The sequence below is a fragment of the Betta splendens genome, chromosome 2 (assembly GCF_900634795.4).
Source record: "Betta splendens chromosome 2, fBetSpl5.4, whole genome shotgun sequence".
NCBI lineage: Eukaryota > Metazoa > Chordata > Actinopteri > Anabantiformes > Osphronemidae > Betta > Betta splendens.
In genome coordinates this window covers 20,369,724-20,385,985 of record NC_040882.2, presented here as the reverse complement: position 1 = coordinate 20,385,985, position 16,262 = coordinate 20,369,724, and the positions used below count along the sequence as shown (strand labels likewise).

Genomic DNA, 16,262 nt, shown 5'->3' with positions numbered 1-16,262 from the left:
CTTGGTTTACTCTTGCTCACGTTGGGCTGAGTACATGTATTCACCACAGGGGGTCTGTGCTGAAGTTAATGGACTAATTTTGTAAAAAAATTCTTGACTCAGATTCCACAGGGAACACGCAGACATGGAATGTATTAAATGGCCTCTAGACTCATGAAGCATTAACGCAGGAACCCGAAGGTTACATTTTTGAGCCGTGACGTTCGTAGGTTGTCCTCTGCAGTCAAACGAGGTGACTAAGACGTGTGGCTGGGCTGAAAAAGACCTGGCGGCATCAGTCTTCAACTCCTCAGCCGTGTTCCATGTTGCACCACAGTCGCGACACAGCTGAGCCGAGCTGTTTGGGAGCTGAAAGCTGGTGGTGCCCACAATAGCAGCACCATGAAACGGGCGTGCAGCAGGGGGTCCGAGGAGCTCCTCTCCTCCCTCTCCCTCGGGGTCTTTGTCCTGGTAGGGCCACAAAGAGCTGTGGGGGTTCCTGCAGGGTCCCAGAGCGCGAGCTGGCCTGTCAGGCTGATGGCTCCATTATGGGCCCTGGCTCTATGAACCGACACGCAGCGTTTTCTCTGGTTTTGGGGCCGTGTGACAGCGGAGCAACACAGTCACCACACATGACAATAATACAGGTTTATAATCAACCTGTTACTAGAGGACGTGTGTGTCGTTAGGCTGCACACGGGGACAGTAGCTGAGGTGAGAGGCTGCGTGAAACGGGGTTTCATTACACAGCTCTCATCGCTTCAGTCGAGCAGCACCTGGTCTGTGGAGACATCGGATTTTATGAGAAAGTAGAGGTTTTTCTTGGAGTGGACAGAAAACTCCTCCACCAACTGTCTTTTATTTAAAAATAATGTTATATCAGCTGCCACATCACAGATAAATACAGTACACTGGGCGACATACTCAAATGTTTGAAACTACAGTAAAGTTCTTCTACGGTGTGTGTGTGTGTGTGTGTGTGTGTGTGTGTGTGTGTGTGTGTGTGTGTGTGTGTGTGTGTGTGTGTGTGTGTGTGTGTGTGTGTGTGTGTGTGAGACACATTGATTCAATAGTTGAATGTAAATACTGCATTAATCCTCTGTATATTGCCATGTAAACAAATGAGAGAGCGTTTCCTTCTCCTTCTCCAGTGATTGTGTCCATTGCAACTTCACAGTAAGAGAAATGACACAACTTTTCCTAAACTGGACTCACTTCCAGAATCTTGCACATAGTTGTGTAGGTTTGTGTGTGTGTTGTGAACTTCTCAATCTTTCAGTGAGGTGGGCATTTATAACTACCTGTTTGGGAGTGAGAGGTGAAGTGTGCAGTAAAGCATCTCGATGAAGTCCTTCTGTTATTGAAATGCAGGCGCACACAGACACACACTGTGCCGGATCGCTTTGTGGCCCACGGTTCGGGATCTTCAGGCTGGATCTGAACCTTTCAAGTCCTGATAAAGGGCTGTTGTTCAGTACAGTTTGCTGTGTGTGCGCGTTCTTGTGTCAGGTGACGGCTGAGTGCTGACAACCTGTGACCAGAATGGGAATTCCCATTTTTTCCAGGGCACAATGACAGACACAGAGCCACAGTACACACACCTTCATGCACACTCACACCGGGGCCATGAAGTCACCGCTTGGGTCTAAAAATAAAAGTGTGTGTGTGTGTGTGTGTGTGTGTGTCTCAGCACACAGAGAGGGCTTTCTTCTCCATGCGCCAGTGCCCAGCGTTGACCTCCGCCTGTCTGGACCTGGGGTGTTGGGGTGTCCCACAGCAGCATGGCGCGCACACACACACACACACACACACACACACACACACACACACACACACACACACACACACACACACACACACACACACACACACACACACACACACACACACAGCACAGACATGTTGGTCACTGACAGTGTTAATTATCCACCAAGAAGAACCCATTTTTAGTAAGATGCCGAGTGGAACAAATAGTCGCTGCTCAAACACCACAGTGGTTTTCTGTCTTGGAGGCACTGGGCACCTCACTTATTCTCATGGAGCTGGAGCCACTGGGCAAACTGGTGCCTGTGTTTGGGTGTTTGCATGTGGGAGTTTGTCTGGATACTCTGGCTCCTACCCACAGGCTAAAGTCCTGAGCTATGAACTATCACACTGCATATGAACAGGTGTCAAAGCGTTAGAATCCAAATATAGGAACTGCCTTTTTAAACCCAACCATCCTTAAAACCAAAATGTTTTTCCAACCGGGCCTTTGAAGTCTTCCTTCCTGTCGGCTTTAGACCCTAGAGATCACGGTAGAAGTTCATGTATGACACATGCCGATTTATGTTAGAGGCTCACAAGACGGAGCTCCTGTTGTGTGTCTGTGAAAAGGAGAACGCATAAAATTAGACCCGTTTCCATGACACACATTCTTTTGATATTTGTAGCTTTAGCAACAAGCGAGAGATTGAATGAATGATGGAGGGAGGGACCGGTCTGTTTTGTGTTTTCACACCATGTTCCGAACGGGTTCCCTCTTGATATATGGCCCTTAAATCATGATTAAACTGTATTTACTGGATTGCTGGTGTTGGCCTTCACATGGCTTTGATTTTGAAAACCCCAAATTCTCGCCTGTTTGTTGACATTCGACGAAGATGAGAAATGCGACGTCAGGGGCCATTTTTTCATCGTATGCGGGAAAAACAGTTGAGAACTCAGCGTTAAAGAATGAACACAGCCCAGTCACCTGTGAGGTTATGGAGGCATTTACACTGATGTACACTAACTCTTTGGTTCAAGGCCCTTCTCCCTCCTCTTATCAGGGGACAGGGCAGCACTGCCTGCGTCGAGGTGAAGGCCTGGATTCTCAACATATTGGGTAACAGACATAGGTAAAGTGGAAAACAGCTGCATACGTAGGTACAGACACTGGTTTTCTTTCAGCTGGACAGTTGTGACACATCCCCCGTACATGTTTCTGCTCCTCTTTTATTTCCTCTTTACATCCCCTCCCGAGATTTATGGCTGACCTCTAAGCTCACGCCGCCCGACACCACACACTTGTCAACGTCTCAGCCCTCGACAGGCTGAAAACGCTCCGAAGCATCCCAGCAATGCAGGAACAGCGTAAGCTTCACCGCTGTGTGAACAGACGCACACAGAAGAATGCCATGGGTGTTTGTGGCCTGTTTGGTTCAGGCTGTTTTGAGATGCTCCTTGTGGCGCCGTTGTCATGGGGACAGAGACGGTTTCAGAAAAATGTCCCCAGAATGGGTTTTAAATGGGCGCTTGGCAGTGCAGATGTAGTCTTGAGTGACTTTTTTTTAATTCTTACAGTTATTGTTTTGTCTTACTCTGAATGTCCTTCTGTTTGACTTCCAACTTTTTTCTCCCAACCAATTGTGGTCTTTGTCTCAGATCGAGGATGGAGGCAAGGCGGCCTTGTGCAAGAAGCTGAAAGTGGGCGACGAGCTCATCAACATAAACGGATCGGCCCTCTACGGCAGCAGACAGGAAGCGCTCATCCTCATCAAAGGCTCGTACAGGATCCTCAAGCTGACAGTCAGGAGGTAAACGTCTCGTCCGCCTCAAACAGATGATGTCACCCATTGTTTTGTTCTGCTCCTTGTTGACTTCGTGAAAGCGGAAGAAGGGTGAAGCAGATAGATAGGAAGTGACGTTTGCTGTCCACAGTGTCACGGAAGCTGATAAGTGTCAGTGACTGTGTTTGTCATCATGTGGACAGGCATCAAGTCAGTTCACAAGATAAGAAATCGAGACTTAGGTTTCCTTTACAGGATCCATGTGATCATCAGATAATGATGAGACCGGCGTATGTACCACAGAACAGTAGACGACTCCACGGAGATTGGATTAGGGAGGCTGAAAAATTCCTGACTTGTGATCTGAACCAAGTCAAATAATGGCACCTGCCCAACTAATACTGTTTGTTGGCTGCCGTGGTCCACAGTGATTAATTGGTGTGAAAGTAACGAAATCTCACAACAGGAGCATCAGCAACTTCTCTGTCTTAACATTAAAGTGTGTTCACTGCATCTTGATGTGCAGGTATCAGGTAAGTCCTGACTTTATAACTGTTGCCACTTAGTGGAGGTTGGTTGAAGTGCAGCACAGTCTCAGGACTGTAGTGAGTTTGACTTTGCACAGAGAGAGAAGTGAAATGTTTTCGTTTTGCTCTGACTTCTAACCTAAACCTCTGTGAAAGACTGTTTCTGACAGCTGTTTGGCAGCGACGCATCTTGTTCTGGCGTCGAAACCAGAGCAGCAGTCAGAGCGTAGCTGGGTTTTCTGCTTCTGTGTAATGTTGGATACACACATATGTACTCGCGGTACACACACCCGCATGTGCAGTATACTATGGATTTACAGCAGACTCCATCCAAATGTTGTAGGAATGCTACTGGTTTTGACAATTCCACCCAGTTAAAAAAAAAAAAAAAATGTGTGTGTGTGTGTGTGTGTGTGTGTGTGTGTGTGTGTGTGTGTGTGTGTGTGTGTGTGTGTGTGTGTGTGTGTGTGTGTGTGTGTGTGTGTGTGTGTGTGTGTGTGTGTGTGCGTGTGTGCGTGTGTGTCAGTGTCTGGTATGTGCTGAGTGTATCGGTCTTAAGGGGCTTTCCAAGAGAGAGAGAGAGAGAGAGAGACGTTGACATACAAGTGTTTTAGAGTTTAACATGTTCTGCTTGGGTTTTGTAACATGTAGTATGAAACAGCTGAAGGTGAAGGAAGTTTCCCAGAAGGAGGAAATGAATGTTACTGCGACTAACATGAGAGGGTGACAACACCAAACTAGGCCTTAATAAACAAGCAGAGTGAGTCTGTGCACTGATAATTAACAATATATTGACCCGTACTTTGTGGGAAATGCCCCATATGTTTTTATACTACTCCCTCTTTGCCTGATCTGAGCTGTAGTTAGTGTTTCTGCTATCATGCTCACACACAAATCAAACTCTACTTGAGTGGCAGACATTCCTGACACTAATCACCAGCTCCACATTAATGTCGGGTGGGACTCTGTTGCACTTTGACCCGGAGTCTGTGCCAGCTAGCGTCACGGCGTTTAAAGGAAGCCTGGCCGCTGCCAACACACACACACACACACACACACACACACACACACACACACACACACACACACACACACACACACACACACACACACACACACACTGCTCACTGAGGGATGGTGAAATGCCCACATTTGCTCACTTGGCTCTACTTGTGTAGTTTTACCAGTGGAAAAGGGCGCTTAGTCAAAAGCCAGAGCTCATTAGCACCTCTTGTGAAAACGCAGCGGGACTGTTGGTTCAGAGACGTGAATGGACCGTCTGACCCATGAGGTCATTATTAGACACATACAGTACTGTACAACCTGCTGTGTGTCATGCTGTTTTCAGGTCAGCAGCAAAGCTCAGTGTGATTATCATCAAATGGTCCTAGCAGCAATTTTTTGGTGAGTGAATACTTTGTCGATGTGTAATGTGGGCTGATGAACCATAAGGTTGTTGTATAAGAGAGTTTGAGATGCCCATGATTCACACATACCCAGTCCCAGCAGTCCAGTATGCCCGACTTATCTGCACTTTATTAGGTTGGAGCGTCTGATACAAGCCTCCATAACTCAACTTAAGCTCATTGAGCGTGACACATACCTGTTTCATTCATGTTGTAGCAAAGATGAGGCCCATAAGTGTCGTTAAAAGGAGGACTCAAATGCAGTTAAAGAGCCACTAGTGGCAATGAACACACCCCTGCACCGAAGGCAACCAGAGCTAATCATCAGGTGGGTCTGATATGAAGCACAAATATAGAACCCAGGTCGGTTAAAGTGAGAAGGAGGCAGCTCGTGGTGTTTGTACGGTGTTTTATTGTTTTGCTAGTGTTTATCGCCTGTATTTACAAGGATGTAATTATATCATCAGAGGAAGGTAAAGTGCAGCTGGAAAGGAGAGATGATGGATTTGTTCATTTCCTGTTGGATAATGGTCCTTTTCCAGACTTTGTGCCACTTCTTCAGACTTTGCTTTGATGTGGAGGTTTACTCTGGACTTTCTTTCAAGGATGTAGACAACATTTGTAAGTTCAGAACAAAGCCTCCAGGCTTAATTGAGAGGGACAAGAGCATCCTGGAGCCTGTCTCAGCTGAAAGGGCTGGACAGGTGTCAGACACACACACACACACACACACACACACACACACACACACACACACACACACACACACACACTGAAAACCCAGCAGACAATATACAAACAGGACTATTCTCCATATTTTTCCCATATATTTATGCAGGAGGAAGATCTTTGAGGATGTTTTGTTGGCTCGACCTGGAAATGTATCTTCTGTACTACTTCCTGTTTTCACAGATAGTTTGCTGGTTGCGTGTGTGTGCGCAAGCGTCTCTCATTGAGCAGGCGTGGACAAAGCAGGAGGACATTCTTCAACTTTTGCATCACTTCCTGTCCTTTCTTAAGTTTCCTGTGCAACTTAATGTGTCTGCAAAAATTGTGTATGTTTGCATGAAAACAAGCTGCATGAATGGGAGGAGAACAAAGACTAAACATACTATTTACTGCTGCTGATGGAATAGGAAACCGCTCTTTAGATGCAGATGTTCTTGCTTGATGCCGTGTGCATTTGCTTGCGCGCATGCAGTAAAAACAGTAAAAACAGAAAATGAAGCCGCTACAACTGGAATGAAACTCCCTTCTCATATTCAACAGCAAACCAAAGGTTAGAACAGGAAAAACCATGTGAGATGACAGGGCAGGACTCATACGTGGCAGGAGGAGCGAACATGGAGAAATTAGACTGATAATTACAAGACGCCTGATGTCTTGACGGCGTAAACAGGACTTTGGGATGAAGCTCTTTGATCTGCGTTCACTCTTTAATTTCTGCTACACATTAACTAAACATTTCTTTTCGGGGCAGACTTACACAGGGAGGAGGCAGACCAGACGAAAGCACGGAGGGTGAGAGAGACGAGCTCATGAGGACTTGGGTTTTGTGGCATTAACATTTTAACATATTCCCAGACTCCGGCGTGAACACAAGGCTCACATGTAATACTGAGCTAGCGTCGTCTACCTGCTCATGGCGCCTGTTCGCATCTCTACACATTTCAGGCCTGATTAAGCTTATGCTTGTATTATTCACAGCAGGAAGCCACACCCTACGCTCACACGTTTCTTCTATGAATAATGTGAGCATTGTGTTAACAGAATTCACCGGCAGCTATTAGCTCCCAGCCCTCGTCCAGCGTTTGCCAGAGTTGGCAGTGGTTTCAACCAGGCCGGCGGAGCAGAGCGGTGGCACAGGGGCCCGCGCTGCCGCCCCCGAGCTTGGTCCAGATCCCAGCTGTCTGGTGGGTTCAGTACTGGTTCTGTAGCATAGTCCAGACTCATGCTAAACGGCCTGTAGGCGTGAATGTAAGTGGGACTGAAGTCAATGGTGCCTGTATGTTCCAACATCAGCCCTGAGATCGGCTGCTGACTGTGTCCTGCCTCCTTCCCAGTAAAACTGGGGACGGTTCGAAGACAGCATAGTTCAGATTTTTGAAAATGGAGCATGGACTGTGTTTTATAAACAAAAAAGCTGTTGCGAATACAAACTTATTCATGAAGTGGAAACCTATTGTTATAAATAAATCTGAAGTTGTCATGATAATTGATTTAGTTCAACAGCCTGTTTGTTCTACAAGTCCCCAAACCTAATCAAGGAATTTGCGAATCTGCTTCCCACAGAATTTCATTGTGGACGCTGCATGTTAAAAACAAGCATTAACATCTGGATCACGCTGTTGTCAAATATAAGATTAAAATGATTAGGCTTGATGAAGAATAAGCATTCAGTGCGTGCGGCAACCACTGAAAACATTCTCTCTGATTACATTATGAGAACAATCATTCCTCTGTGTGTTTCCATGATTACCAAGCATCACTTATTAACTATATCACAATCACAACACGCTCTGCCGTCCACATTAATATATTACTTCTTCTCCCAAGTGCAGCTCTAAATAAAACAATTGGCAGATTAATTGATGCTGATAATATTTGCCGGTTGCTGAGTTGAGCCGCTGCTCTGGGACCAGTTTAGATGTTAATAATGAGATAACGCAACCTGTTGCACGTCGGCTCCTGGCCAGTGAATTGTGTGTGAATGGAGCCTCTGTCTGGCGCCCCGCGGTTCAGCTGCACTGCTCACTTTCACACTGTTTGTCCTGCAGGAGTCTGTGCAGCCAGCTCCGTCTGCGCGCCGACTCTGTTTGTGTTGTGCTGTTTGTTTTTCCTTGCTCACAGATGCCGGTTTCATGCTGTCAGAAGGCTCAGACACACAACTTACTGGACCCAGGCGCACATCCATCGGCTTGTTTGGAATTTTACCGCAGACAGGCGGATGGGCAAAATGCACACACGCAGGCAGACACACACACACATCCCTCTGTTTAGATTTTCGTACCACAGGGTCCCTGGAGACCGGGGCAAGACTGAGGTCTGCGGTGCCAAGAACCATGAAACACAATAGTCTGCCCCCCATCACTCCTTCCCATACTGAACAATAGGCATTCCTGGGATTCTTCAAGACCTCTTCCTCACACAAACACACACTCACGTATATCGCTCTGGGTTCGATTAGAGCCTGGACCGTAAATGATTTTAGCCGTGAGACCGTTTAAGAGCAGTTATTGACATAGACACGAGAGAAGTGTGTGTGTGTTTGTTTCTGGTATAGTCTGTGGATTCCTCAACGGCTGAAACATATTAAAACCACAGGATGAGCGAAACAGTGCCGGTCGTAGCCTTAAGGATGGAGATGTGACGTTACGAGCTTGGCGGTTTATTAGGGTGGGAAACGGATGGATTAAAGAAATGGATGCTCAGGATCTAGTAACGATAAAAGGTTTTTAAAGCCACCTTCATCTTAACGAAGGCTGCGAATCTGTCCACGGCATCTGGAGGGCGTGTGCACGTACTGTGTGCCACGCTCACGCCAGACTAACAGCAGCCTGGCTGCCTTCAGCAGGGGAGACTGTCAAAACAGGAGTAAATTAAAGGCTTAAATTAAAGGCGGAGATCCTCTCCGCTGCTGGATAGACGTTTACTGTACGTCTGCAGACGGATGAGCGTAAACAGTGGACGTGACTCATTTAGGCGTCTGCGGCTAGCTGTGTGTGTTCGTCCTCGTTTTCAGCCGTGAATGGAAGGAAGTGGCCAGAATAATTTTAACAATTGTCATTTAAAGTACCCGATTTTGATTTCAAAACCAAATAAAGCAAAGCTCCTGTCTTTAAGTCCAAAAGTACAGTAGCTGTGGTGGTTTGTTACGTTTATTCTGGGGTTCGGTGTGTTTTCTTTCATGGTAGTGACCTCTGCGTTCCGATGTCATGTACTGCACATGACAGCGCATTTTCATGGGGTGCTAATGAAGAGGCCTAATAGCAGTGTACAGCACCAAAGCAAACACTGTTAGTCCCCTCAGTAAACAGTGTAGCTGTGAAGACAAACATGCTGTGAATCTTTGGGAGCATCACTATTAGAATCCCTGCTCACCACATCAGTTAGTTCACATCTATGATTCATGTTTGTGTCATGGCTCCATCTAGAGCTGTGCTCACATTCAGAAAGGTTCCCAGCAGTTTAACTGGTAACCGTGCGTGCGTGCGTGCGTGCGTGCGTGCGTGTTCCCGTATCCTCAACGCGTGTGGTCTGCTGGAGTTTATCTGTCTTCTCTGGCCTGGTTTTTATTAACTGGCCCATTAAACAGAAACTCCATGATCGATGAGGCACACACTTGCACGCAGACACAAATTCCTAGTGTCCAACTCGGACTCAGACACATGTTAAAAAGATGTTTCTATTTTATAGGAGGGAAGAAAAACAAGGACAGTAAATATGATGCTAAATCAGCGAGAACCACCTCACCTGTACACGTGTATGCTTTAAAACTGTGCTAGTGTTAATCAGGAGTCTATAAGCTGTAAAAATAATAACAAACAAGATGCTTTGGTCATGCCAGCAATTATAATAAAATCAAATGTATATGTGTACAAGCTGCAAATAATTAATGTTTACACATCATAAATCACTTGATGGACTCACATCACTGTTACAGGCTTAGTCTGTGAACAGCCGCTAAAGCAGCAGTGAAGATAAAAGGGGCCTAAAGTGTGTTGGCCAAACAAAATCACTGCTGCACTGGAAACTGGAGATGAAAACAAACTGTTTGAATACACTTCTTATCTCCACTTATCTGCATCTTACCTTTGATTACCAGCATCAGAATAAATCTTGCCCGAGATCAGCCAACGTCCTGACTAGATGTGGCACAAGCGCACGCACACACATATACAAACACACACGCAGTCTAGGGCATCAAGTCCAAACAAACAATGCATTGTGCTGCCCAGGCTAAAGTGGACTTCACCCTTCCTGCCATCGACTTTTGGTATGAGACTAGTCTCACTGTACTGATTACCTGGTATGCATGCGTGTGTGTGTGTGTGTGCAATACGTCTGAGCGCTACATGCATGTCTCCCAGTGTGTGTTTATTATTCAGAAACCTATAGTCAAGGGTGAAAAGGGCCAACAGGGTAAACACACAGAAATCTGATTACTTAGACACACACACACACACACACACACACACACACACACACACACACACACACACACACACACACACACACACACACACACACACACAGATACACAGAACACACACAAATCATTGGAAGCGATCACAAAGGCTGAGAGGAGGAGGTGAGCTTGTTTAGTCACTAGCATAGTTGACCCCTGACCCTTTTGAAGAGCAGACTGGAGAATGTAAGGAATTCACTCAAACACATGTACATCACGCACGCACGCACGTACACGCACACATGCACACACACGCACACACAGGTCTGCTGGAGATGTCCTTTGAAGCCTGCTGAGGGACTCATGTTATTAAATGCCTGCTGTTGTGTGCTTAGCTAAACTTCAACAAGGATAAGCTCAGACACTCGTGCCTGTTTGTTCTACGACAGTCAAGTCTAGTCACTGTACTGAGGGAAACAAGGACACACACAAAGACACACACAGCATCGCAACAACACTGAGACACAGCTGAAATGTTAAGGTTGTAATGAAAGCTTTACTACATCGCTTTCTAACAGGAGGGATTGAGCTGGTTGATCGTCGATATAGGAGCCTCAGCTCAGATTATATCAGTTTAATGTGCTTGAGCTGTGACCTTCAGTTCACATATGACCGTCAGGTCATGTACCCACTACGGAAAGTGTATTCAAGCTCAAAAACCCACTTGTATGGACAAAACAGCAACAACGTCACAGTGTCTTTGTTTAATTTGTGCTTATGCACTCGTTCATGGAGCACATTCGGGAGTTGACAGGAAATGAGGGGAAAGGGATGTAACATAAGCTCCCAGTTTGGACTCAACCAGGGTTCGACCCCAGTCCACCAGGATGCACTGTTTTAATTTAGATTGTCGTATCTCTTTGTCTAGAAAGGTATATAAACACGGAGCTACTGCAGTACTACTGCAGTAACTGCCTGAGCTGGTGAGCCAGTGTGACTTTTGGGGGAGAGGAAAACTGGCAGTATCCTCTCCTCCTGATTGTTTTTCAGACTCCTTCATCCCGTCGTCCATTCTCACATTCTCCTTTCACCACGTTTTGTTTAACACGTCTCTCTGCCAAAGTAAAATCCACCAGCAACTTGTCGGCGGCTTTCCTTGCTCTTTCTATTTCTTTTTCATGATCTACAAACACAGGTGCAACACACACACACACACACACACACACACGCACACACGCACACACGCACACACACACACACACACACACACACACACACACACACACACACACACACACACACACACACACACACACACACACACACACAGGAGGAAGTACCTCTGCACCCCCCACCCCCCACATACAATAACAGTGTGGAACTCAGTATTATTTTAGTAGCTCTCAACCACTTTATCTGTTCTGCACAATACTTCCTCTCTCACTGACTCACGCATCCTGCCGGCTAGTGGGCGAGCGAGGCAGGGAGAGAAAGAGAGAGGGGTGGGAGAGAGAAGGGCAGAATGCGGGACGGACAGGAGGGAGAAGTAGCCGTGTTTTGTCTTCCAGCTACAGCAGCGAGGGAGGAGGAGGAGGAGGAGGAGGAGAGGAAACGGAGGGAGAGGGGATGTGAGGAGCGTTGCTTGAATGTTCCCTCTTGGCCAAAAGCTGCCAGCTACTTCAGATGGACATCAGCTCCTGGACTTGGACTCTTTCTGCCAAGTCTCGGAGCGACAGGCACGACCCGAGCGTCTCAGCTGAGCTCAGCCAAACGGGTGATGAAAGAGAAGAGCTGATTGTGCTCGGACAACTCGTGAGAGCGACTCAGAGGCGTTTGAGTTGGCGACAGCAGCCCGGCGCTTTGAACTGGAGCACCGGCTTTCGGTGAGGCTGGGAGCTGAACTGGGATCAGGTTGATGGTGGATGCTCCCGCTCCCTGGTAGGTCTGACAGTCGTCACTGAGGCACCGCATGAATGATTTCTCATTCATCACAATGACTGCGGATGTGAAGCTCGGCTATATTTAATTCTCTTGACGTTGTCGTTGTATATCCAAAACTTTGGCTTCTTTGTAAAGCGTCCATGCTTTATTCTCCCATGATGCACTTTTTCATCACCCCAATGCAAACATGTAGTTACTGTAAACCTGTTTTCAGCTTTCTGCTGGTTCGTTCTCTGCTGTCAGTTAGTGTATTCCACGCGTTTCGTGTGTGAGACTGTGAGGAGTCCTAATCTGTTTATCTGACTGCTCGTCTGGGCTTCTTTCTGTTCTGTATTCAGACTCTGTGTGAGTCAGATTATGTGTGTTGACCTTTGCGGTATCAGTCAGCTGTTGCAGTTTCTGACCAATAAGTGGACATTCCTCGGGATCCTTTCATAGAGGCGCATTCAGAGCTGCCAGAGGAGGAATTCATAATGTCTCCGACTCTGATTGTCCAGTTTCAACGAGTCTCATCAGAGCGTCTGTTCCCTGCTCCTCTGTTTCAACCACTCTCAGTGTGTCAGTATCCATTTCACGCCTTTAGTGTCCAAGAACAAGATATATGACGTATAGATAATATGACTTTATGAATACTATTTTGTCAGCACATGATAAGATGTGTTTGTAAGTCAAACTAAATGTTGTGTTTGTAGCACCAGTGCCTGTTTCACTTCATGTGACCTCTTTGCAGGTGGCCAACTGGGTCACGGCGTCTGAAGCAGGAAAGAGTATATTATTATGAAGTGACAGGTGCTGGTCCAGCCAGCGTGGTCAGAAGGAGAGTTTTACTCAGGCCTCTGTGTTTCCTGTGTCCTATAAATGAAAGACACAGACTTTATGGAGCCTGCTTGGATGCTGCTGAATGCAGCGCTGACAAAAGATTTAAAAGCTTTGTTAACACTTTGCTGTCCTGGCAAGATTTCTTGCTCCGTCCCTTTTTTTGCTGGCGTCGTGATCATGAGGCATTAAATAAGATTAAGCAGTAGCACAAATGCTGTAATTGTTAGCTGGAGCTCTGAAGTTTTTCGGAGAAAACTGTGTGGTTTTAACAGCTAACCTTTAATAGCGTTTCACTGAAAGTTCGAGAACGTGAACCTAATAGGTGACTGACGTTTTTAGACATCACATGTTATGTGTTAGATTAATCCCAATCTGCTGACTCGTAGATGCGATGCTGATGTTTTCACTCCCATCTGTTGTGGCCTCCTGCTGATATAGCTTTGCTATGTATGGACACAGCTCTACTAACTGTACTGTATATCCCCAAAGCTGATAGATTTTCGCAAGCCTTCCTTAGAATCCGCTCTGATCCATGTGGAAAACAGCGATCGGTTATGTGGTCAGAACATTCAACTGTTCTGTTGCGTTCTGAGGCCATTCTCATTTTTCCATTGTATTATTCTTCATCTTAGATCCAGTCTCCCTCTAACTTTGGCGTCACACGGTTTGTTTTGATTCTCGCAGTCATCAATCTCTTAAGGCTAAACTCGGCCATAAGGAGGCGGTGGCGCTGAGGGGGGGTCCGCTAATGTTTGTGTGCTCAGTAATGCTATTTTGTCTGGTTGCGTTTGTGTGGTTCCCACACGTTTTCATGCGCACACACGCGGATGCATAGAGCCTACATAAACTTTCTCAGGGGATAATTTAAGGACATTGTCAGCAGAGTTGAACAGATAGAAATCCCTCTTAAGGAGCCAGAACCAGGAAACACGAGTGTTTGTTTTGGAAATGGTTTATCATAAAGAATAATAGTCAGAAATGCCCCTTTCCTTTCCGCCCCGTGCCAGGAGCTACATTCCTCTCCAAACGTCCAACCTCCAGATTTACTGGTGCTAAAACTCGCAGAAGCCTCACATTTTATCACCTAAGTTGAGTTTAACATCCTCATTTAAGGTGCTGTAGTGGGTCAGACCTGTGGTTCTTCATTACGAGCAGCCGTCCAGATGCTGTTGAGGCAACAGTTGTTATATTTTTGTTCAGGTCCAATTGTGACACTATATGTCTGGATGTGTTTAAGGCAAAAATAGTCACCATCCTGGTGAGTCTGTACTTCGCCAAGACACCATTTCCTCCAGATCTGTGTCCAGGTGCAGCTCCTCTATGTCTAGAGGAACCTCAGAAGGTCCGGTTGTCCATCAGGCTTATAAAACGGATCTGAAATCTCACTATTACTATTGTACTATTTTCAAGTTCAATTTTACAGTCAATGGAGCCAATACCAAGTTGTTCTGGAATGCTAGTGTACCAGCTAGACTTTATGGCGTTGGAGATATTTGTCAAGTCAAGAAGCTTAATGACATATATAAGGTTCTCTCTTTTGTGACTGAAGTTCAAGTCTGCAGTCAACAGCTCCGGTGTTTTTACTATATCTTTGTAAAAAGTTATTCCCTGCTCGGTGTCTGAAGGTTGGATTACTCACATAGAGCTGAGCACACGCTCCAAGGGTGTCACGTTTATATCGGACTGTTTTTCCTCTTTCTGTCTTAATTCTTTCACACACACTCAGTCTGCGGGAGGTCGGGTTGTATCTGGCCGGCGTGTCCGATCGGAAGTCTGCTTGAAGGGAATTAGTGAACGCCTTGGGATCCTGCTGGAATGCCTGGCTTCAGATCAGACTGCAGAACTCACTGTCCATGTTAGATTAGTTTTTAATGACAGCGCATCGAAGTCCAAATAACTTTGGGAAGCCGTTTCCACAGAGTTTGCGTTGGCAAAGAGTTTTATCGCAACCCTTACCTTCCACACCACAACTGTGGCTGCAAATGAGGACCGTAAATTATCTTGACTGGTTGAACCATCATAAGCAGATACAAAGGATAAGGACATAACCCTGAATCCAAGTCTGTGGCCATGTTACAGTAACATATGAACGTATTTATAGTAACAAATACACCTCATGTCAGAGGTGAGAGAGCATTTCTTTTATGTAATGTCACACTTTTTGAAGATGTAATGAGGATGTAGTGCAGGGAAGGCGTTAGTGGTTGCCCGTGTTCCCAGGTGGTGGACCCCCGTCTCACCCGCCCAGCGTCCCCCCCCGTGGACTGGTCACTGCTGGTAACTCCCGCCTGTCTCTTCCACAGACGCAGCGTTCCTCTCATCAGGCCTCACTCGTGGCACCTGGCAAAGCTATCGGAGCTGCCCCTTCCCCCGCCTCCCCCACCCCCATCTCCTCCCCCTCCGCTGGCCGGTCCCACCGCGACGGACTCCCCTCCTTTCCCCCCTCCTCCACCTCCTTCTGCCATGCAGCTCCACCCCAGCCCCTACACACTACCCTGGCACACATCTGACACCAGGTGAGATACCGCCACTCAGATAAATAATCAGTCATCTATTACTTCCCCTTTTTTGTAAATGTTTAATACATTTTGATGCATTACGTTCACTGCTGAAATCTGTCTTTGTTAATATTTTCAACCATTTATTCCCTACAGTCAGTTTTATGTTCATGTCTCTCACACTATGAAGCTGCAGTATGTTTGTGGTGGTGATATTAATCGTTGAGCCTTAATCATTGAGTAATAGCCCTTTGACATAAACAGATTGTTGTTGTAGCACACTTTAACACCTTTCTTCTCCTGGCACAGCCCATTTATTTAGTGAGGTCATTGTTACTACGATCATGTCATGTCCTGTGTGAATGGGCTCAACTGATAATGATGAGTCACAAAGTCACAATTGTCTTTGCTGGTTCGTCATTGTTGATCGATGG

General features: G+C 46.3%; 1 protein-coding gene across 6 annotated transcripts in view; it reads left to right on the top strand.

Moving 5' to 3' along the window:
- Positions 1 to 16,262, top strand: part of shroom4 (shroom family member 4) — a 41,693-nt gene that overhangs the window by 11,352 nt on the left and 14,079 nt on the right. For 4 of the 6 annotated variants that reach the window (XM_029137283.2, XM_029137292.2, XM_029137303.3 and 1 more), the window contains 2 exons: positions 3,385 to 3,536; positions 15,634 to 15,846. In XM_029137283.2, coding sequence (XP_028993116.1) covers positions 3,385 to 3,536; positions 15,634 to 15,846 — 365 coding nt within the window. Of the gene's footprint in view, positions 1 to 3,384; positions 3,537 to 12,093; positions 12,509 to 15,633; positions 15,847 to 16,262 lie in introns of those variants that run through there. The other 2 variants (XM_055506975.1, XM_055506974.1) reach the window with 2 other exon arrangements.